The sequence below is a fragment of the Oncorhynchus mykiss genome, chromosome 12 (genome assembly GCF_057628025.1).
Source record: "Oncorhynchus mykiss isolate SJ-2025 chromosome 12, ASM5762802v1, whole genome shotgun sequence".
Taxonomy (NCBI): Eukaryota; Metazoa; Chordata; class Actinopteri; order Salmoniformes; family Salmonidae; genus Oncorhynchus; species Oncorhynchus mykiss.
Window position 1 is genome coordinate 3,693,084 of NC_143033.1, and position 24,034 is coordinate 3,717,117.

The window sequence follows — 24,034 nt, forward strand, 5'->3', positions numbered from 1 at the left end:
CTAGGACAGGACCAGGGGTGGTAGCTAGGACAGGACCAGGGGTGGTAGAGAGGAGGACCAGGGGTGGTAGCTAGGACAGGACCAGGGGTGGTAGCTAGGACAGGACCATTGGTGGTAGAGAGGAGGACCAGGGGTGGTAGCTAGGACAGGACCAGGGGTGGTAGAGAGGAGGACCAGGGCTGGTAGCTAGGACAGGACCAGGGGTGGTAGAGAGGAGGACCAGGGGTGGTAGCTAGGAGGACCAGGGGTGGTAGCTAGGACAGGACCAGGGGTGGTAGAGAGGAGGACCAGGTGTGGTAGCTAGGACAGGACCAGGGGTGGTAGCTAGGACAGGACCAGGGCTGGTAGCTAGGACGGGACCAGGGGTGGTAGCTACCCTCACCAGGCTACCCTCACCAGGTGGTGAGGGTAGGCAACAACATCTCCTCCCCGCTGATCCTCAACACTGGGGCCCCACAAGGTTGCGTTCTGAGCCCTCTCCTGTACTCCCTGTTCACCCACGACTGCGTGGCCACGCACGCCTCCAACTCAATCATCAAGTTTGCGGACGACACAACAGTGGTAGGCTTGATTACCAACAACGATGAGACGGCCTACAGGGAGGAGGTGAGGGCCCTCGGAGTGTGGTGTCAGGAAAACAACCTCACACTCAACGTCAACAAAACTAAGGAGATGATTGTGGACTTCAGGAAACAGCAGAGGGAACACCCCCCTATCCACATCGATGGAACAGTAGTGGAGAGGGTAGCAAGTTTTAAGTTCCTCGGCATACACATCACAGACAAACTGAATTGGTCCACTCACACAGACAGCATCGTGAAGAAGGCGCAGCAGCGCCTCTTCAACCTCAGGAGGCTGAAGAAATTCGGCTTGTCACCAAAAGCACTCACAAACTTCTACAGATGCACAATCGAGAGCATCCTGGCGGGCTGTATCACCGCCTGGTATGGCAACTGCACCGCCCTCAACCGTAAGGCTCTCCAGAGGGTAGTGAGGTCTGCACAACGCATCACCGGGGGCAAACTACCTGCCCTCCAGGACACCTACACCACCCGATGTCACAGGAAGGCCATAAAGATCATCAAGAACATCAACCACCCGAGCCACTGCCTGTTCACCCCGCTATCATCCAGAAGGCGAGGTCAGTACAGGTGCATCAAAGCTGGGACCGAGAGACTGAAAAACAGCTTCTATCTCAAGGCCATCAGACTGTTAAACAGCCACCACTAACACTGAGTGGCTGCTGCCAACACACTGACACTGACTCAACTCCAGCCACTTTAATAATGGGAATTGATGGGAAATGATGTAAATATATCACTAGCCACTTTAAACAATGCTACCTTATATAAATGTTACTTACCCTACATTATTCATCTCATACGCATACGGATATACTGTACTCTATAGCATCGACGGTATCCTTATGTAATACATGTATCACTAGCCACTTTATACTATACTATGCCACTTTGTTTACATACTCATCTCATTTGTACATACTGTACCCGATACCATCTACTGTATCTTGCCTATGCTGCTCTGTACCATCACTCATTCATATATCCTTATGTACATATTCTTTATCCCCTTACACTGTGTACAAGACAGTAGTTTTGGAATTGTTAGTTAGATTACTTGTTATTACTGCATTGTCGGAACTAGAAGCACAAGCATTTCGCTACACTCGCATTAACATCTGCTAACCATGTGTATGTGACAAATAAAATTTGATTTGATTTGATTTGATTTAGCTAGGACAGGACCAGGGGTGGTAGAGAGGAGGACCAGGGGTGGTAGCTAGGACAGGACCAGGGGTGGTAGCTAGGACAGGACCAGGGGTGGTAGCTAGGACAGGACCAGGGGTGGTAGAGAGGAGGACCAGGGGTGGTAGCTAGGACAGGACCAGGGGTGGTAGCTAGGACAGGACCAGGGGTGGTAAAGAGGAGGACTAGGGGTGGTAGCTAGGACAGGACCAGGGGTGGTAGCTAGGACAGGACCAGGGGTGGTAGAGAGGAGGACCAGGGGTGGTAGCTAGGACAGGACCAGGGGTGGTAGCTAGGACAGGACCATTGGTGGTAGAGAGGAGGACCAGGGGTGGTAGCTAGGACAGGACCAGGGGTGGTAGAGAGGAGGACCAGGGCTGGTAGCTAGGACAGGACCAGGGGTGGTAGAGAGGAGGACCAGGGGTGGTAGCTAGGAGGACCAGGGGTGGTAGCTAGGACAGGACCAGGGGTGGTAGCTAGGACAGGACCAGGGGTGGGAGCTAGGAGGACCAGGGGTGGTAGAGAGGACAGGACCAGGGGTGGTAGAGAGGACAAGAACAGGGGTGGTAGAGAGGAGGACCAGGGGTGGTAGCTAGGACAGGACCAGGGGTGGTAGCTAGGACAGGACCAGGGGTGGGAGCTAGGAGGAGCAGGGGTGGTAGAGAGGAGGAACCAGGGGTAGTAGTGAGGACAGGACCAGGTGTGGTAGCTAGGATAGGACCAGGTGTGGTAGCTAGGACAGGACCAGGGGTGGTAGCTAGGACAGGACCAGGGGTGGTAGCTAGGACGGGACCAGGGGTGGTAGCTAGGACAGGACCAGGGGTGGTAGAGAGGACAGGACCAGGGGTGGTAGCTAGGAGGACCAGGGGTGGTAGAGAGGAGGACAGCTAACGCTGTGATACAACCAACCACACACATGACAAACACACACCACACTCACAACAAACACGAAAAAACACACACAACATACACACAGCACAGTTGTGCAGCCTTAAAGGGCCAGCAGTGATACAGTAACAACACACTCCCTAGTTGAGAGAACAACACACTCCCTAGTTGAGAGAACAACACACTCCCTAGTTGAGAGAACAACACACTCCCTAGTTGAGAGAACAACACTCTCCCTAGTTGAGAGAACAACACACTCCCTAGTTGAGAGAACAACACACTCCCTAGTTGAGAGAACAACACACTCCCTAGTTGAGAGAACAACACACTCCCTAGCTGAGAGAACAACACACTCCCTAGCTGAGAGAACAACACACTCTCTAGCTGAGAGAACAACACACTCCCTAGTTGAGAGAACAACACACTCCCTAGTTGAGAGAACAACACACTCCTTAGCTGAGAGAACAACACACTCCCTAGCTGAGAGAACAACACACTCCCTAGTTGAGAGAACACACTCCTTAGCTGAGAGAACAACACACTCCCTAGTTGAGAGAACAACACACTCCCTAGTTGAGAGAACAACACACTCCCTAGTTGAGGGAACAACACACTCCCTAGCTGAGAGAACAACACACTCCCTAGCTGAGAGAACAACACACTCCCTAGTTGAGAGAACAACACACTCCCTAGCTGAGAGAACAACACACTCCCTAGTTGAGAGAACACACTCCTTAGCTGAGAGAACAACACACTCCCTAGCTGAGAGAACAACACTCTCCCTTGCTGAGAGAACAACACACTCCCTAGTTGAGAGAACAACACACTCCCTAGTTGAGAGAACAACACACTCCCTAGTTGAGAGAACAACACACTCCCTAGTTGAGAGAACAACACACTCCCTAGTTGAGAGAACAACACACTCCCTAGTTGAGAGAACAACACACTCCCTAGTTGAGAGAACAACACACTCCCTAGTTGAGGGAACAACACACTCCCTAGCTGAGAGAACAACACACTCCCTAGCTGAGAGAACAGCACACTCCCTAGTTGAGAGAACAACACACTCCCTAGCTGAGAGAACAACACACTCCCTAGCTGAGAGAACAACACACTCCCTAGTTGAGAGAACAACACACTCCCTAGTTGAGAGAACAACACACTCCCTAGCTGAGAGAACAACACACTCCCTAGTTGAGAGAACAACACACTCCCTAGCTGAGAGAACAACACACTCCCTAGCTGAGAGAACAACACACTCCCTAGTTGAGAGAACACACTCCTTAGCTGAGAGAACAACACACTCCCTAGTTGAGAGAACAACACACTCCCTAGCTGAGAGAACAACACACTCCCTAGTTGAGAGAACAACACACTCCCTAGTTGAGAGAACAACACACTCCCTAGCTGAGAGAACAACACACTCCCTAGCTGAGAGAACAACACACTCCCTAGTTGAGAGAACACACTCCTTAGCTGAGAGAACAACACACTCCCTAGTTGAGAGAACAACACACTCCCTAGCTGAGAGAACAACACACTCCCTAGTTGAGAGAACAACACACTCCCTAGCTGAGAGAACAACACACTCCCTAGTTGAGAGAACAACACACTCCCTAGTTGAGAGAACAACACACTCCCTAGCTGAGAGAACAACACACTCCCTAGTTGAGAGAACACACTCCTTAGCTGAGAGAACAACTCACTCCCTAGTTGAGAGAACACACTCCTTAGCTGAGAGAACAACACACTCCCTAGCTGAGAGAACAACACACTCCCTAGTTGAGAGAACAACACACTCCCTAGCTGAGAGAACAACACACTCCCTAGTTGAGAGAACACACTCCCTAGCTGAGAGAACAACACACTCCTTAGCTGAGAGAAAAACACTCTCCCTAGCTGAGAGAACAACACACTCCCTAGCTGAGAGAACAACACACTCCCTAGCTGAGAGAACAACACACTCCCTAGCTGAGAGAACAACACACTCCCTAGTTGAGAGAACAACACACTCCCTAGCTGAGAGAACAACACACTCCCTAGCTGAGAGAACAACACACTCCCTAGTTGAGAGAACAACACACTCCCTAGCTGAGAGAACAACACACTCCCTAGTTGAGAGAACACACTCCTTAGCTGAGAGAACAACACACTCCCTAGCTGAGAGAACAACACTCTCCCTAGCTGAGAGAACAACACACTCCCTAGTTGAGAGAACAACACACTCCCTAGTTGAGAGAACAACACACTCCCTAGTTGAGAGAACAACGGGGAACAACTTCATAGAGCACTCTGCTCATGTCAGCTCAGAGTAGGAGCCGAGCGAAGAGACAGATAGGGGGAACGAGAGACGGAAGGAGAGACAAGAACTTTACCACACCAGTTGATCTGGGGTTATAACACATTAAAACTGGAGATACCCTGGGACTGGTTATAACACATTACAACTGGAGATGCCCTGGGACTGGACTGGGTATAACACATTAAAACTGGAGATACCCTGGGACTGGTTATAACACAGTAAAACTGGAGATACCCTGGGACTGGTTATAACACATTTAAACTGGAGATACCCTGGGACTGGGCTGGTTATAACACATTAAAACTGGAGATACCCTGGGACTGGTTATAACACATCAAAACTGGAGATACCCTGGGACTGGTTATAACACATTAAAACTGGATATAACCTGGGACTGGTTACAACACATTAAAACTGGAGATACCCTGGGACTGGTTATAACACATCAAAACTGGAGATACCCTGGGACTGGTTATAACACATTAAAACTGGAGATACCCTGGGGCTGGTTATAACACATTAAAACTGGAGATACCCTGGGACTGGTTATAACACATTACAACTGGAGATACCCTGGGACTGGTTATAACACAGTAAAACTGGAGATACCCTGGGGCTGGTTATAACACATCAAAACTGGAGATGCCCTGGGACTGGACTGGTTACAACACATTACACCTGGAGATACCCTGGGACTGGACTGGTTATAACACATTACACCTGGAGATACCCTGGGACTGGACTGGTTATAACACATTAAAACTGGAGATACCCTGGGACTGGTTATAACACATCAAAACTGGAGATACCCTGGGACTGGACTGGTTATAACACATTAAAACTGGAGATACCCTGGGATTGGTTATAACACATTACAACTGGAGATACCCTGGGACTGGTTATAACACATTAAAACTGGAGATACCCTGGGGCTGGTTATAACACATTAAAACTGGAGATACCGTGGGACTGGTTATGACACATTACAACTGGAGATACCCTGGGGCTGGACTGGTTATAACACATTAAAACTGGAGATACCCTGGGACTGGACTGGTTATAACACATTAAAACTGGAGATACCCTGGGACTGGTTATAACACATTAAAACTGGAGATACCCTGGGGCTGGTTATAACACATTAAAACTGGAGATACCCTGGGACTGGTTATAACACATTACAACTGGAGATACCCTGGGACTGGTTATAACACAGTAAAACTGGAGATACCCTGGGGCTGGTTATAACACATCAAAACTGGAGATGCCCTGGGACTGGACTGGTTACAACACATTACACCTGGAGATACCCTGGGACTGGACTGGTTATAACACATTACACCTGGAGATACCCTGGGACTGGACTGGTTATAACACATTAAAACTGGAGATACCCTGGGACTGGTTATAACACATCAAAACTGGAGATACCCTGGGACTGGACTGGTTATAACACATTAAAACTGGAGATACCCTGGGATTGGTTATAACACATTACAACTGGAGATACCCTGGGACTGGTTATAACACATTAAAACTGGAGATACCCTGGGGCTGGTTATAACACATTAAAACTGGAGATACCGTGGGACTGGTTATGACACATTACAACTGGAGATACCCTGGGGCTGGACTGGTTATAACACATTAAAACTGGAGATACCCTGGGACTGGTTATAACACATCAAAACTGGAGATGCCCTGGGACTGGACTGGTTATAACACATTACACCTGGAGATACCCTGGGACTGGACTGCTCATAACACATTACACCTGGAGATACCCAGGGACTGGACTGGTTATAACACATTAAACCTGGAGATACCCTGGGACTGGACTGGTTATAACACATTAAAACTGGAGATACCCTGGCACTGGTTATAACACATCAAAACTGGAAATACCCTGGGACTGGACTGGTTATAACACATTAAAACTGGAGATACCCTGGGACTGGTTATAAAACATTAAAACTGGAGATACCCCGGGCCTGGTTAAACACATTAAAACTGGAGATACCCTGGGACTGGACTGGTTATAACACATCAAAACTGGAGATACCCTGGCACTGGTTATAACACATTACACCTGGAGATACCTTGGGGCTGGACTGGTTATAACACATTAAAACTGGAGATGCCCTGGGACTGGACTGGTTATAACACATTAAAACTGGAGATGCCCTGGGACTGGACTGGTTATAACACATTACAACTGGAGATACCCTGGGACTGGTTATAACACATTAAAACTGGAGATACTCTGGGACTGGTTATAACACATTAAAACTGGAGATACCCTGAGACTGGTTATAACACATTAAAACTGGAGATACCCTGGGACTGGTTATAACACATTAAAACTGGAGATACCCTGGGACTGCTTATAACACATTATAACTGGAGATACCCTGGGACTGGTTATAACACATTTAAACTGGAGATACCCTGGGACTGGTTATAACACATTAAAACTGGAGATACTCTGGGACTGGTTATAACACATTAAAACTGGAGATACCCTGAGACTGGTTATAACACATTAAAACTGGAGATGCCCTGGGACTGGTTATAACACATTAAAACTGGAGATACCCTGGGACTGGTTATAACACATTTAAACTGGAGATACCCTGGGGCTGGACTGGTTATAACACATTAAAACTGGAGATACCCTGGGACTGGTTATAACACATTACAACTGGAGATGCCCTGGCACTGGTTATAACACATTAAAACTAGAGATACCCTGGGACTGGTTATAACACATTACAACTGGAGATACCCTGGGACTGGTTATAACACATTTAATCTGGAGATACCCTGGGACTGGATTGGTTAAACACATTAAAACTGGAGATACCCTGGGACTGGTTATAACACATTACAACTGGAGATACCCTGGGACTGGTTATAACACATTACAACTGGAGATACCCTGGGACTGCTTTGTTATAAGACATTAAAACTGGAGATACTCTGGGACTGGTTATAACACATTTAAACTGGAGATACCCTGGGACTGGACTGGTTATAACACATTAAAACTGGAGATACCCTGGGACTGGACTGGTTATAACACATTAAAACTGGAGATACCCTGGGACTGGTTATGACACATGACAACTGGAGATACCCTGGGACTGGTTATAACACATTAAAACTGGAGATAGCCTGGGACTGGTTATAACACATTAAAACGGGAGATACCCTGGGACTGGTTATAACACATTACAACTGGAGATACCATGGGGCTGGTTATAACACATTAAAACTGGAGATACCCTGGGACTGATTATAACACATTTAAACTGGAGATACCCTGGGACTAGTTATAACACATTACAACTGGAGATACCATGGGGCTGGTTATAACACATTACAACTGGAGATACCCTGGGACTGGACTGGTTATAACACATTAAAACTGGAGATACCCTGGGACTGGTTATAACACATTAAAACTGGAGATACCCTGGGACTGGACTGGTTATAACACATTAAAACTGGAGATACCCTGGGACTGTTTATAACACATTTCAACTGGAGATACCCTGGGATTGGACTGGTTATAACACATTTAAACTGGAGATACCCTGGGACTAGTTATAACACATTACAACTGGAGATACCCTGCTATATTGTGATACCATGCTATAATCTGTGTGTCCAATAATATTTTAGTGATACCATGCTATATTCTGTGTCTCCAATAATATTTTAGTGATACCATGCTATATTCTGTGTGTCCAATAATATTTTAGTGGTAGCATGCTACATTGTCTGCCCTTCTGTGTGTCTCCCTTGTCTGTCTGTCTGTAGCGATGTACCCCATGGTGATGTGCCCATTGTAGGACTCTAATGGTAACGATATGATGTGTTCTGTCTGTCTGTAGCGATGTACCCCATGGTGATGTGCCCATTGTAGGACTCTAATGGTAACGATATGATGTGTTCTGTCTGTCTGTAGCGATGTACCCCATGGTGATGTGCCCATTGTAGGACTCTAATGGTAACGATATGATGTGTTCTGTCTGTCTGTAGCGATGTACCCCATGGTGATGTGCCCATTGTAGGACTTTAATGGTAACGATATGATGTGTTCTGTCTGTCTGTAGCGATGTACCCCATGGTGATGTGCCCATTGTAGGACTCTAATGGTAACGATATGATGTGTTCTGTCTGTCTGTAGCGATGTACCCCATGGTGATGTGCCCATTGTAGGACTCTAATGGTAACGATATGATGTGTTCTGTCTGTCTGTAGCGATGTACGCCATGGAGATCAACGTGGAGAAGGACAGGAAGACAGGCGACACCAGGATCCTGTCAGCGTCTTCCGTCAGCCCTGACGAGGTGCCCCAGCGCGGGGTGAAGGTCTTCGACGACGGCCGGAAGGTTGTCTATGAGGTCCGCTCGGGGGGGTCCACCACCCTGGAGAATGGGGTTCACCCCTGGAGTTCCCAACAGGTGGACGAGCTGATGCAACGGGTCGGGGTGCCCGCGGGTCAGACCGACGGGGGTAAGGCTAAGGTTACTATCACCCCTGTTGGTACTGGTGACACCAAAACCTCCCCCAGCTCCACTGACCGCACAGATGAGCTCCCTACCACCTACACCACCCCCCCAGCCATCCGTAGCCCTGCCGCCATGGCCCACAAGGTTCCCCAAGCTCCAGGCGCCCCTATCACAACCCAGCCTCCACCCCGTCGGGAGGTAACCTACGAGGGAGAGGTGCTGGAGGCTCCCCAGGCAACGGCGGAGAAGCCAGTCACTATGATCTTCATGGGCTACCATAATGTAGACAACCAAGATGAAACCAAGAGGCTGCTGGGATTCGACGGCACCATCAAGGCTGAGATCGTCCTGATCGATGACGACGATGAGAAGTCGTTACGGGAGAAAACAGTCACCGACGGTTACTCCGTAATCGACGGCAACGCCGCCGACCTGGTGTCCGGCGCCCGGCCGCTCAGCGACACCACCGAACTGTCGTCGGAGGGGAAGGACGAGAGCTCTGCCACGGCCACCAAGGAACTCCCCTCCCCAGCAGGTATAGAGAAGAAAAAGCGCTGCCATTGCTGTACTATCATGTGACCTCATTACTTTAACTACACTACCCACAACTCTCTAGTTTTTCCTGGGACTGCCGGGAGGGGAGAGCTCGTTGGTTCATCGAGGCTCTGATCCTCCTCCTCCCTAAACCCTCTTCTTCCTCATCCTCTTCCTCCTCGTGGCTACTAACAGAACCTACACCTGCCCTCTGACCTCTGGGACCTGGCTGGGGTTACAGCACTCTCTTTATCTGACCTTTGACATACAACCTCTCTCCTCTGTGAGCTGGTTGTGTCCAAACCTTGACCCCCTCTGTGAGCTGGGGAAGCAAAGCATCCTGTCTCATCTCTAGCCTTTCTGAGTTGACCCTAGACACTGATCTCGGGTCAGTTGTTCCTTTCCCCCAATAACGGTTAAGGACAGGATTGGGAGAGGGGCAGCTGATCCTGGATCTTTAGCTAGGGGAAACCTCACACCGGAGGACAACACTAACAGAGAAGACCAGAGCAGACCAGAGCAGGGGTTTGGTTGGACAGTCAGTTGCTAGTTATTGTATATACAACATATTGTAGTGTGGTGGTTACTAACTGTTATTTGGGAATAGTCAACAATGAGAATAGACAACAAGGACATCATCAAAACAAGCATGTCACGTAAAGAAATAAATTGTCTGTAAGAAATAGGTTACAATACAGTGATTTAACTTGACTGTCTTGTTACAGAACTGAATCTGAAGATGAAAGGGTCAGTTTGGGTGTTTGTGTGTCATTTAGATTGGCTCATATCTCAACAAACTATCTATCAGCCACTCCTGAACACTATCTATCAGCCACTCCTGAACACTATCTATCAGCCACTCCTGAACACTATCTATCAGCCACTCCTGAACACTGTCTATCAGCCACTCCTGAACACTATCTATCAGCCACTCCTGAACACTATCTATCAGCCACTCCTGAACGCTATCTATCAGCCACTCCTGAACACTATCTATCAGCCACTCCTGAACGCTATCTATCAGCCACTCCTGAAAACTATCTATCAGCCACTCCTGAACACTATCTATCAGACACTCCTGAACACTGTCTATCAGCCACTCCTGAACATCATCTATCAGCCACTCCTGAACGCTATCTATCAGCCACTCCTGAACACTGTCTATCAGCCACTCCTGAACGCTATCTATCAGCCACTCCTGAACATCATCTATCAGCCACTCCTGAACGCTATCTATCAGCCACTCCTGAAAACTATCTATCAGCCACTCCTGAACACTATCTATCAGCCACTCCTGAACACTGTCTATCAGCCACTCCTGAACATCATCTATCAGCCACTCCTGAACGCTATCTATCAGCCACTCCTGAACACTATCTATCAGCCACTCCTGAACACTGTCTATCAGCCACTCCTGAACATCATCTATCAGCCACTCCTGAACGCTATCTATCAGCCACTCCTGAAAACTATCTATCAGCCACTCCTGAACACTATCTATCAGCCACTCCTGAACATCATCTATCAGCCACTCCTGAACGCTATCTATCAGCCACTCCTGAACACTATCTATCAGCCACTCCTGAACAATATCTATCAGCCACACCTGAACACTATCTATCAGCCACTCCTGAACACTATCTATCAGCCACTCCTGAACACTATCTATAATCCACTCCTGAACACTATCTATCAGCCACTCCTGAACACTATCTATCAGCCACTCCTGAACACTATCTATCAGCCACTCCTGAACGCTATCTATCAGCCACTCCTGAACACTGTCTATCAGCCACTCCTGAACACTATCTATCAGCCACTCCTGAACATCATCTATCAGCCACTCCTGAACACTATCTATCAGCCACTCCTGAACATCATCTATCAGCCACTCCAGAACGCTATCTATCAGCCACTCCTGAACACTATCTATCAGCCACTCCTGAACACTATCTATCAGCCACACCTGAACACTATCTATCAGCCACTCCTGAACACTATCTATCAGCCACTCCTGAACACTATCTATAATCCACTCCTGAACACTATCTATCAGCCACTCCTGAACACTATCTATCAGCCACTCCTGAACGCTATCTATCAGCCACTCCTGAACGCTATCTATCAGCCACTCCTGAACACTGTCTATCAGCCACTCCTGAACACTATCTATCAGCCACTCCTGAACACTATCTATCAGCCACTCCTGAACACTGTCTATCAGCCACTCCTGAACGCTATCTATCAGCCACTCCTGAACATCATCTATCAGCCACTCCTGAACGCTATCTATCAGCCACTCCTGAACACTATCTATCAGCCACTCCTGAACACTATCTATCAGCCACACCTGAACACTATCTATCAGCCACTCCTGAACACTATCTATCAGCCACTCCTGAACACTATCTATAATCCACTCCTGAACACTATCTATCAGCCACTCCTGAACACTATCTATCAGCCACTCCTGAACACTATCTATCAGCCACTCCTGAACGCTATCTATCAGCCACTCCTGAACGCTATCTATCAGCCACTCCTGAACACCATCTATCAGCCACTCCTGAACACTATCTATCAGCCACTCCTGAACACTGTCTATCAGCCACTCCTGAACATCATCTATCAGCCACTCCTGAACGCTATCTATCAGCCACTCCTGAAAACTATCTATCAGCCACTCCTGAACACTATCTATCAGCCACTCCTGAACATCATCTATCAGCCACTCCTGAACGCTATCTATCAGCCACTCCTGAACACTATCTATCAGCCACTCCTGAACACTATCTATCAGCCACACCTGAACACTATCTATCAGCCACTCCTGAACACTATCTATCAGCCACTCCTGAACACTATCTATAATCCACTCCTGAACACTATCTATCAGCCACTCCTGAACACTATCTATCAGCCACTCCTGAACACTATCTATCAGCCACTCCTGAACGCTATCTATCAGCCACTCCTGAACACTGTCTATCAGCCACTCCTGAACACTATCTATCAGCCACTCCTGAACATCATCTATCAGCCACTCCTGAACACTATCTATCAGCCACTCCTGAACATCATCTATCAGCCACTCCTGAACGCTATCTATCAGCCACTCCTGAACACTATCTATCAGCCACTCCTGAACACTATCTATCAGCCACACCTGAACACTATCTATCAGCCACTCCTGAACACTATCTATCATCCACTCCTGAACACTATCTATCAGCCACTCCTGAACACTGTCTATCAGCCACTCCTGAACGCTATCTATCAGCCACTCCTGAACATCATCTATCAGCCACTCCTGAACGCTATCTATCAGCCACTCCTGAACACTATCTATCAGCCACTCCTGAACACTATCTATCAGCCACACCTGAACACTATCTATCAGCCACTCCTGAACACTATCTATCAGCCACTCCTGAACACTATCTATAATCCACTCCTGAACACTATCTATCAGCCACTCCTGAACACTATCTATCAGCCACTCCTGAACACTATCTATCAGCCACTCCTGAACGCTATCTATCAGCCACTCCTGAACGCTATCTATCAGCCACTCCTGAACACCATCTATCAGCCACTCCTGAACACTATCTATCAGCCACTCCTGAACACTATCTATCAGCCACTCCTGAACATCATCTATCAGCCACTCCTGAACATAATCTATCAGCCACGCCTGAACATCATCTATCAGCCACTCCTGAGCACTATCTATCAGCCACTCCTGAACATCATCTATCAGCCACTCCTGAACATTATCTATCAGCCACTCCTGAACATCATCTCTCAGCCACTCCTGAACATTATCTATCAGCCGCTCCTGAACACTCTATATGGAACACTTAAAAATTATCTATTGTCCACTCCTAAACACTTTATACACTACATGACCTGCTCGTCGAACATCTCATTCCATAATCATGGGCATTAATATGGAGTTGGTCCCCCCATTTGCTGCTGTACCAGCCTCCACTCTTCTGGGAAGGCCTTCCACTAGACGTTGGAACATTGCTGCTGGGACTTGCTTCCATTCAGCAACAAGAGTATTAGTGAGGTCGGGCACTGATGTTGGGCGATCAGGATGGCTCTGAGGTTGGGTGATTAGGACTGGCTCTGAGGTTGGGTGATTAGGATCGGCTCTGATGTTGGGTGGTTAGGCCTGGCTCTGATGTTGGGTGATTAGGCCTGGCTCTGATGTTGGGTGATTAGGACTGGCTCTGATGTTGGGTGATTAGGACTGGCTCTGATGTTGGGTGATTAGGCCTGGCTCTGATGTTGGGTGATTAGGACTGGCTCTGATGTTGGGTGAATAGGACTGGCTCTGATGTTGGGTGATTAGGCTCTGATGTTGGGTGATTAGGCCTGGCTCTGATGTTGGGTGATTAGGACTGGCTCTGACTGGCTCTGATGTTGGGTGATTGGGATTGACTCTGATGTTGAGCGATTATGCATAACCATGTGATGTAGTGTAGTGAGGGTTATGACATGTCATTGGGTTAACCATGTGACATAGTGTAGTGAGGGTTATAACATGTGAAATAGTGTTGTGATGGTTATAACATGTCATTGGGTTAACCATGTGACATAGTGTAGTAAGGGTTATAACATGTCATTGGGGTTAACCATGTGACATAGTGTAGTAAGGGTTATAACATGTCATTGGGTTGACAATGTGACATAGTGTAGTGAGGATTATAACATGTCATTGGGTTAACCATGTGACATAGTGTAGTAAGGGTTATAACATGTCATTGGGTTGATAATGTGACATAGTGTAGTAAGGGTTATAACATGTGAAATAGTGTAGTGAGGGTTACAGCACATCATTGGGTTGATAATGTGACATAGTGTAGTGAGGATTATAAAATGTCATTGGGTTGATAATGTGACATAGTGTTGTGAGGGTTATAACATGTCATTGGGCTGATAATGTGACATAGTGTAGTGAGGGTTATAACATGTCATTGGGTTGATAATGTGACATAGTGTAGTATGGGTTATAACATGTCATTGGGTTGATAATGTGACATAGTGTAGTAAGGGTTATAACACGTCATTGGGTTGATAATGTGACATCCTGTAATATGGGTTATAACATGTCATTAGGTTGATAATGTGACGTAGTGTAGTGAGAGTTGTGCTGAGGGTCAACTTGAGGTCCAGTTTGTATGGCAGACCTTTGTTTACAAGTATTGTGGGGCTCTGGTCTAAAGTAGTGAACTATATAGGGAATAGGGTTCTATAGGGTTCTTGTCTAAAGTAGTGTACTATATAGGGAATAGGGTTCCATAGGGCTCTGGTCTAAAGTAGTGTACTATATAGGGAATAGGGTTCCATAGGGCTCTGGTCTAAAGTAGTTCAGTATATAGGGAATAGGGTTCCATAGGGCTCTGGTCTAAAGTAGTGTACTATATAGGGAATAGGGTTCCATAGGGCTCTGGTGTAAAGTAGTGCACGACATAGGAAATAGGACACAGACATAGGGTTTCAGAACCAACAGAGCTTCTGAGATGTGTAAAGAATGTCCACTGTGGTGAAACAACTGCCTCTCTGTCTAAAGCTATCGTACTGGGACATATTCAACAACAACCTGAAACAAACCACTTTTCAACCCAAAACTAACAACAACAAACTAACTAATGCTTTCATTTGATTTTGTTTCACCATCCCGTTTCCTTTTTCTGAATTTAGGATCATCACTCACACTGTCTTTAATATCTCACAAACACATTCATCTCCGTTCTTCTTTCAATCCTTTCAGTCAGCCAGCCTGTCAGCCTGCCAGCCTGTCAGCCAGCCTGCCAGTCAGTCAGCCAGCCAGCCTGTCAGCCAGCCTGCCAGTCAGTCAGCCAGCCAGCCTGTCAGCCAGCCTGCCAGTCAGTCAGTCAGTCAGTCAGCCAGTGGTCTGTTGTAGTAGTGAATCTCTATCTATCTCCCTCTGTATGGTAAATTAACTAGTCTAATAAACAGATTTCTCCACTGTGTCCTTCCTCCTTTGTCTTTGCTTTGATTCTTTCTCTAACTCTTCTTCCAAAATCAGGACCCTACTCTACCTCTACTCTACCTCTACTCTACCTCTACTCTACCTCTACTCTACTCTACCTCAACTTTGCAAAACACTACAATACCCTACTCTACCTCTACTCTACCTCTACTCTACTCTACCTCTACTCTACCTCTACTCTACTCTACCTCAACTTTGCAAAACACTACAATACCCTACTCTACCTCTACTCTACCTCTACTCTACTCTACCTCTACTCTACCTCTACTCTACTCTACCTCAACTTTGCAAAACACTACAATACCCTACTCTACCTCTACTCTACCTCTACTCTACTCTACCTCTACTCTACCTCTACTCTACTCTACCTCAACTTTGCAAAACACTACAATACCCTACTCTACCTCTACTCTACCTCTACTCTACTCTACCTCTACTCTACCTCTACTCTACTCTACCTCAACTTTGCAAAACACTACAATACCCTACTCTACCTCTACTCTACCTCTACTCTACTCTACCTCTACTCTACCTCTACTCTACTCTACCTCAACTTTGCAAAACACTACAATACCCTACTCTACCTCTACTCTACCTCTACTCTACTCTACCTCTACTCTACTCTACCTCTACTCTACCTCTACTCTACCTCTACTCTACCTCTACTCTACCTCTACTCTACCTCTACTCTACTCTACCTCTACTCTACTCTACCTCTACTCTACCTCTACTCTACCTCTACTCTACTCTACCTCTACTCTACCTCTACTTCTACTCTACTCTACCTCTACTCTACTCTACCTCTACTCTACCTCTACTCTACTCTACTCTACCTCTACTCTACCTATACTCTACCTCTACTATACTCTACTTCAACTCTACCTCTACTATACCTCTACTCTACTCTACCTCTACTCTACCTCTATTCTACCCCTACTCTACTCTACTCTACCTCTACTCTACCTCTACTCTACCTCTACTCTACTCTACCTCTACTCTACTCTACTCTACCTCTACTCTACTCTACCTCTACTCTACCTCTACTCTACTCTACCTCTACTATACTCTACCTCTACCCTACCTCTACTCTACCTCTACTCTACTCTACCTCTACTCTACTCTACCTCTAATCTACCTCTAATCTACCTCTACTGTACTCTACTCTACCTCTACTCTACTCTACCTCTACTCTACCTCTACTCTACCTCTACTGTACTCTACTCTACTCTACCTCTACTCTACCTCTACTCTGCCTCTACTCTACTCTACTCTACCTCTAATCTACTCTACCTCTACTCTACCTCTACTCTACCTCTACTGTACTCTACTCTACCTCTACTCTACTCTACCTCTACTCTACCTCTACTCTACCTCTACTGTACTCTACTCTACCTCTACTCTACTCTACCTCTACTCTACTCTACCTCTACTCTACCTATACTCTACCTCTACTGTACTCTACTCTATATCTACCACTACCCTACCCTACCTATCTACCACTACCCTACCTCTACCCTAACACTACTCTACAACTACTCTAATCTACCACTACTCTACCAATACTCTAACACTACTCTAATCTACCACTACTCTACCACTACTCTACCTCTACTCTACTCTACCTCTACTCTACCTCTACTCTACCTCTACTCTACTCTACCTCTACTCTACTCTACCTCTACTCTACCTCTACTCTACCTCTACTCTACCTCTACTGTACTCTACTCTATATCTACCTCTACCCTACCTCTACCTATCTACCACTACCCTACCCTACCTATCTACCACTACCCTACCTCTACCCTAACACTACTCTACAACTACTCTAATCAACCACTACTCTACCAATACTCTAACACCACTCTAATCTAACACTACTCTACCACTACTATACAACTCCTAAACCACTACTCTAACACTAATCAACAACTAGTCTACTCTACTACTACTCTACCACTACTCGACCACTACTCTACAATACCACTAATCTACCACTACTATACAACTCCCCTACCACTACTCTACCAATACTTCAGCACTGTTCAACCACTACTCTACCACTACTCTTCCACTACTTTACTCCACCACTACTCTACCACTACTCTACTCTACTACTACTTTACTCTACCATTACCCTAGCTCTACTCTACCATTACTCTACCACTCCTCTACCACTAATTTAAAACTACTCTACAACTACTATACCACTATTCAACCACTACTCTACCACTTCTCCACCTCTACTCTACTACCACTACTATACAACTATTCCACCAATACTATACCACTACTCTACCACTACTATACCACTGCTCTACCACTACTCTATTCTACAACAACTCTACTCTACAACTACTATACCACTACTCTACCATTGCTCTACTCGACAACTAATCTATTCTACTGCTACTCTACCACTACTCTACCACTACTCGAACACTACTCGAACACAACTCAACAACTACTCTACTCTACCACTACTCTAACACTACTCAACAACTACTCCACTCTACCACAACTCTACCACTACTCTACTCTACCATTACTCTACCACTACTTTACTCTACCACTACTCAACAACTACTCTACTCTACCACTACTCTACCACGTCTCTACCACTACTCAACCACTACTTTACTCTACCACTACCATACCTCTACTCTACCACTACTCTACCCCAACTATAACACTACACTACCACTACTCTACTCTACCACCAATCTTCAATACCACTACTCTACCACTACTCTACCACTACTATACCACCATTCAACCACTACTACACCACTACTCCACCTCTACTCTACCACCACTACTATAACAACATGCCATCACTACTCTACCACTACTCCACCTCTACTCTACCACCACTATACCACTACTCTACCACTACTCTACCACTACTATACCACCATTCAACCACTACTATACCACTACTCCACCTCTACTCTACCACCACTACTATAACAATATGCCATCACTACTCTACCACTACTCCACCTCTACTCTACCACCACTACTATACCACTACTCTACCACTACTCGAACACAACTCAACAACTACTCTACTCTACCACTACTCTAACACTACTCAAAAACTACTCTATTCCACCACTACTATACCACTACTCTACCACTACTCTACCACTACTCTACCACTACTCCACCTCTACTCTACCACCACTACTATACCACTACTCTACCACTACTCTACCACTACTCGAACACAACTCAATAACTACTCTACTCTACCACTACTCTAACACTACTCAACAACTACTCTACTCTACCACTACTCTACCACTACTCTACTATACCACTACTCTACCACTTCTCTACTCTACAACTACTCTATTCTACTACTACTCTACCACTACTCCACCACAACTCTACGCTACAACTACTCTACTCTACAGGTATTCTAGCACTACTCTACTCTACCACTTCCCTACTCTACCACTACTCTATTCTTCAATAACACTACTCTAACACTGCTTTGCCTCTACCACTACTCTACTCTTGTACTACAATAATATCCCACTACTATACTCTCCCACTACGCTACCTCTACTCTAAAACTAATCTACAACTACTATACCAATACTATACCACTCATCTACCACTACTCTACCACCACTCTACCACTACTTAAGCACTATTCTACCACTACTCCACAACTACTATACCACTACTCAACCACTACTACACCACTATTCAACCACTATTACACCACTAATCTACCATTACTCTACAACTACTATACAACTGCTCTACCACTACTATACAACTACTATATCACTACTCTACCACTAAGTTACCTCTTATCTACTCTACTCTACTCTACTCTACCTCTACTCTACTCTACCTCTACTCTACTCTACCTCTACTATACCTCTACTCTACTCTACCTCCACTCTACTATGCCTTTACTCTACCTCTACTCTACGTCTACTCTACCTATACTCTACCTCTACTCTACTCTACTCAAACTCTACTCTACCTCTACTCTATTCTACACTACTTAATCTTTACTCTTCTCTGCACTACACTACTCAACCTCTACTCTACTCTACACTACTCTACCTCTACTCTACCTCTACTCTACTCTACACTACTCAACCTCTACTCTACTCTACACTACTCAACCTCTACTCTACTCTACACAACTCTACGTCTACACAACATCTACTCTACTCTACCACCACTCTACTCTAAGACAACTCTACTCTATATCTACCTCTACCCTACTTCTACCTATCTACCACTACCCTACCCTACCCTACCTATCAACCACTACCCTACCTCTACCCTACCACTACTCTACAACTACTCTAATCTACCACTACTCTACCACTACTATACCACTACTCTACAACTACTATACCTCTACTCAACCACTACTACACCACTAATCTACCATTGCTCTACAACTACTATACAACTACTCTACCACTATCTACCACTACTCTACCACTACGTTACCTCTTATCTACCACTGCTCTACTCTACCCTACCACAAAAACTATTATTCTCTACCCTACCACTACTCTACAACTACTCTACAACTACTCTACAACTGCTCTACCTCTACTCTACTCTACCACTACCCTACCACTACTCTACAACTACTCTACAACTACTCTACAACTACTCTACCTCTACTCTACTCTACCAATTCCCTACCACTACTCTACAACTACTATACCACTGCTCTACCACTACTCTACAACTACTATATCACTACGTTACCTCTTATCTACTCTACTCTACTCTACTCTACCTCTACTCTACTCTACCTCTACTCTACTCTGCCTCTACTCTACCTCTACTCTACGTCTACTCTACCTATACTCTACCTCTACTCTACTCTACTCAAACTCTACTCTACCTATACTCTACTCTACACTACTTAACCTTTACTCTTCTCTGCACTACACTACTCAACCTCTACTCTACTCTACACTACTCTACCTCTACTCTACCTCTACTCTACTCTACACTACTCAACCTCTACTCTACACTACTCTACGTCTACACAATATCTACTCTACTCTACCACCACTCTACTCTAAGACAACTCTACTCTATATCTACCTCTACCCTACTTCTACCTATCTACCACTACCCTACCCTACCCTACCTATCTACCACTACCCTACCTCTACTCTACCACTACTCTACAACTATTCTAATCTACCACTACTCTACCACTACTATACCACTACTCTACAACTACTATACCTCTACTCAACCACTACTACACCACTAATCTACCATTGCTCTACAACTACTATACAACTACTCTACCACTACTCTACCACTACGTTACCTGTTATCTACCACTGCTCTACTCTACCCTACCACAAAAACTATTATTCTCTACCCTACCACTACTCTACAACTACTCTACAACTACTCTACAACTGCTCTACCTCTACTCTACTCTACCACTACCCTACCACTACTCTACAACTACTCTACAACTACTCTACAACTACTCTACCTCTACTCTACTCTACCAATTCCCTACCACTACTCTACAACTACTATACCACTGCTCTACCACTACTCTACAACTACTATATCACTACGTTACCTCTTATCTACTCTACTCTACTCTACTCTACCTCTACTCTACTCTACCTCTACTCTACTCTGCCTCTACTCTACCTCTACTCTACGTCTACTCTACCTATACTCTACCTCTACTCTACTCTACTCAAACTCTACTCTACCTATACTCTACTCTACACTACTTAACCTTTACTCTTCTCTGCACTACACTACTCAACCTCTACTCTACTCTACACTACTCTACCTCTACTCTACCTCTACTCTACTCTACACTACTCAACCTCTACTCTACACTACTCTACGTCTACACAATATCTACTCTACTCTACCACCACTCTACTCTAAGACAACTCTACTCTATATCTACCTCTACCCTACTTCTACCTATCTACCACTACCCTACCCTACCCTACCTATCTACCACTACCCTACCTCTACTCTACCACTACTCTACAACTATTCTAATCTACCACTACTCTACCACTACTATACCACTACTCTACAACTACTATACCTCTACTCAACCACTACTACACCACTAATCTACCATTGCTCTACAACTACTATACAACTACTCTACCACTACTCTACCACTACGTTACCTGTTATCTACCACTGCTCTACTCTACCCTACCACAAAAACTATTATTCTCTACCCTACCCTACCACTACTCTACAACTACTCTACAACTACTCTACCTCTACTCTACTCTACCACTACCCTACCACTACCCTACCACTACTCTACACTACCACTACTCTAACACTACTCAACCACTAGTCTACTCTACCAATACTCTAATCTACCACTCCTCCACCACTACTCTAAAACCACTCTACCTCTACTCTACCACTACTCTACTACCACTCTACCAGCACTCCACCACTACTTGACCACTATTCTACCACTACTCTACCACTACTCCACCACTACTATACCACTAATCTACCACTACTATACCACTACCCTACCACTTTTATACCACTACTCTACCACTATTCCACCACTACAATACCACTACTCAACCACTACTATACCACTCATCTACCATTACTCTACAACTACTATACCACTACTCCACCACTACTATACCACTCCTCAACCACTATTATACCACTAATCTACCATTACTCTATAACAACTTTACCACTCCTATACAACTACTCTACCACTACTCTTCCACTGCTCTACCTCTACTCTATCACTACTCTACTCTACCACTACTTTATTCACCACTACTCTACCACTACTCTTCGACTACTCTACTCTACCACTACTCTACTCTAACCTACCACAACTCAACCCTACCACTTCTCTACACTTACTCTACCTTACCACTACAACTATTCTACCACTACTCATCCTCTACTCAACCAGTACTCTACCTCTACTCTATATCTACTACTCTACCACCACTCAACCACTACTCTATATCAAATCTGCTCTGCTCTGCCCTTCCACTAAAACTAATCTTCTCTACCCTATCTCTACTCTACCACTAATCTACTCTACACCTACTCTACCACTATTATAATCTACCACTAATCTACTCTAGTGCTATTCTTCCACTGTCTACTCTACCTCGACACTACCACTACCACTACTCTACCACTACTCCACATCAACTTGACTCTACACAACCACTTAAACTACTGTTCTTTACCCTACCACTGCTCTACTCTACCACTCCTCCACCACCACTAAACACTACTCTACCACTACTCCAGCACTACTCTACCACTACTATACGAATACTATGCAACTAATATACCACCACTCTACCACTACTCTACTCTACCACTACTACACCACTCCTCTACCACTACTCTATTAAACTTTACACTACTATACAACCACTATATAACAATTATAACACTCCTCTACCACTACTCTGCCACTACTCTACCACTACTCTACCAATACCTTACACTACTATACAAATACTCTATAACAATTATACCACCACTCTACCACTACTCTACCAAAACTCTACCACTACTAGACTACTCCTCTACCACTACTCTACCACTACTATACCACTCATCTACCACTACTCTAACATAACTCTACAACTTATTTCTACTACCACTTCTCTAGATCTGCTTTTCAACTACTCTACTCTACCACTACTCTGCTCTACCACCACTCTACCTCAACTCTAAAACTACTATACCACTACTCTACTCTACCGCTACTCTACTATACCACTATTTACCACTACTCTACTCTACCACTACTCTACTCTACCACTACTCTGCTCTACCACCACTCTACCTCAACTCTAAAACTACTATACCACTACTCTACTCTACCGCTTCTCTACTATACCACTATTTACCACTACTCTACTCTACCGCTACTCTACTCTACCACTACTCTGCTCTACCACCACTCTACCTCAACTCTAAAACTACTATACCACTACTCTAC

At 45.5% G+C, this 24,034-nt stretch overlaps 2 protein-coding genes across 3 annotated transcripts in view; one reads left to right on the forward strand and one right to left on the reverse strand.

Moving 5' to 3' along the window:
• The window catches only part of LOC110536864 (A-kinase anchor protein 2), a 231,595-nt gene that overhangs the window by 117,355 nt on the left and 90,206 nt on the right, over positions 1–24,034 (forward strand). For both annotated transcript variants that reach the window (XM_090191545.1, XM_090191546.1), the window contains one exon: positions 9,223–10,008. In XM_090191545.1, the coding sequence (XP_090047671.1) occupies positions 9,223–10,008 (786 nt within the window). The remainder of the gene's footprint in view (positions 1–9,222; positions 10,009–24,034) is intronic.
• Positions 9,988–16,010, reverse strand: LOC149979062 (uncharacterized). The gene is made up of 2 exons (XM_090191550.1): positions 10,854–16,010; positions 9,988–10,804 (listed from the first exon to the last, which is right to left on the reverse strand). The coding sequence occupies exons 1-2, from the start codon at positions 13,213–13,215 to the stop codon at positions 10,797–10,799; spliced, it is 2,370 nt and encodes a 789-aa protein (XP_090047676.1). The 5' UTR covers positions 13,216–16,010; the 3' UTR covers positions 9,988–10,796.

Bases quoted from the DNA above. Each gene is read 5' to 3' on its own strand.
- LOC149979062 (XM_090191550.1), bottom strand. From the start codon at position 13,215: ATGATAGATAGTGTTCAGGAGTGGCTGATAGATAGTGTTCAGGTGTGG.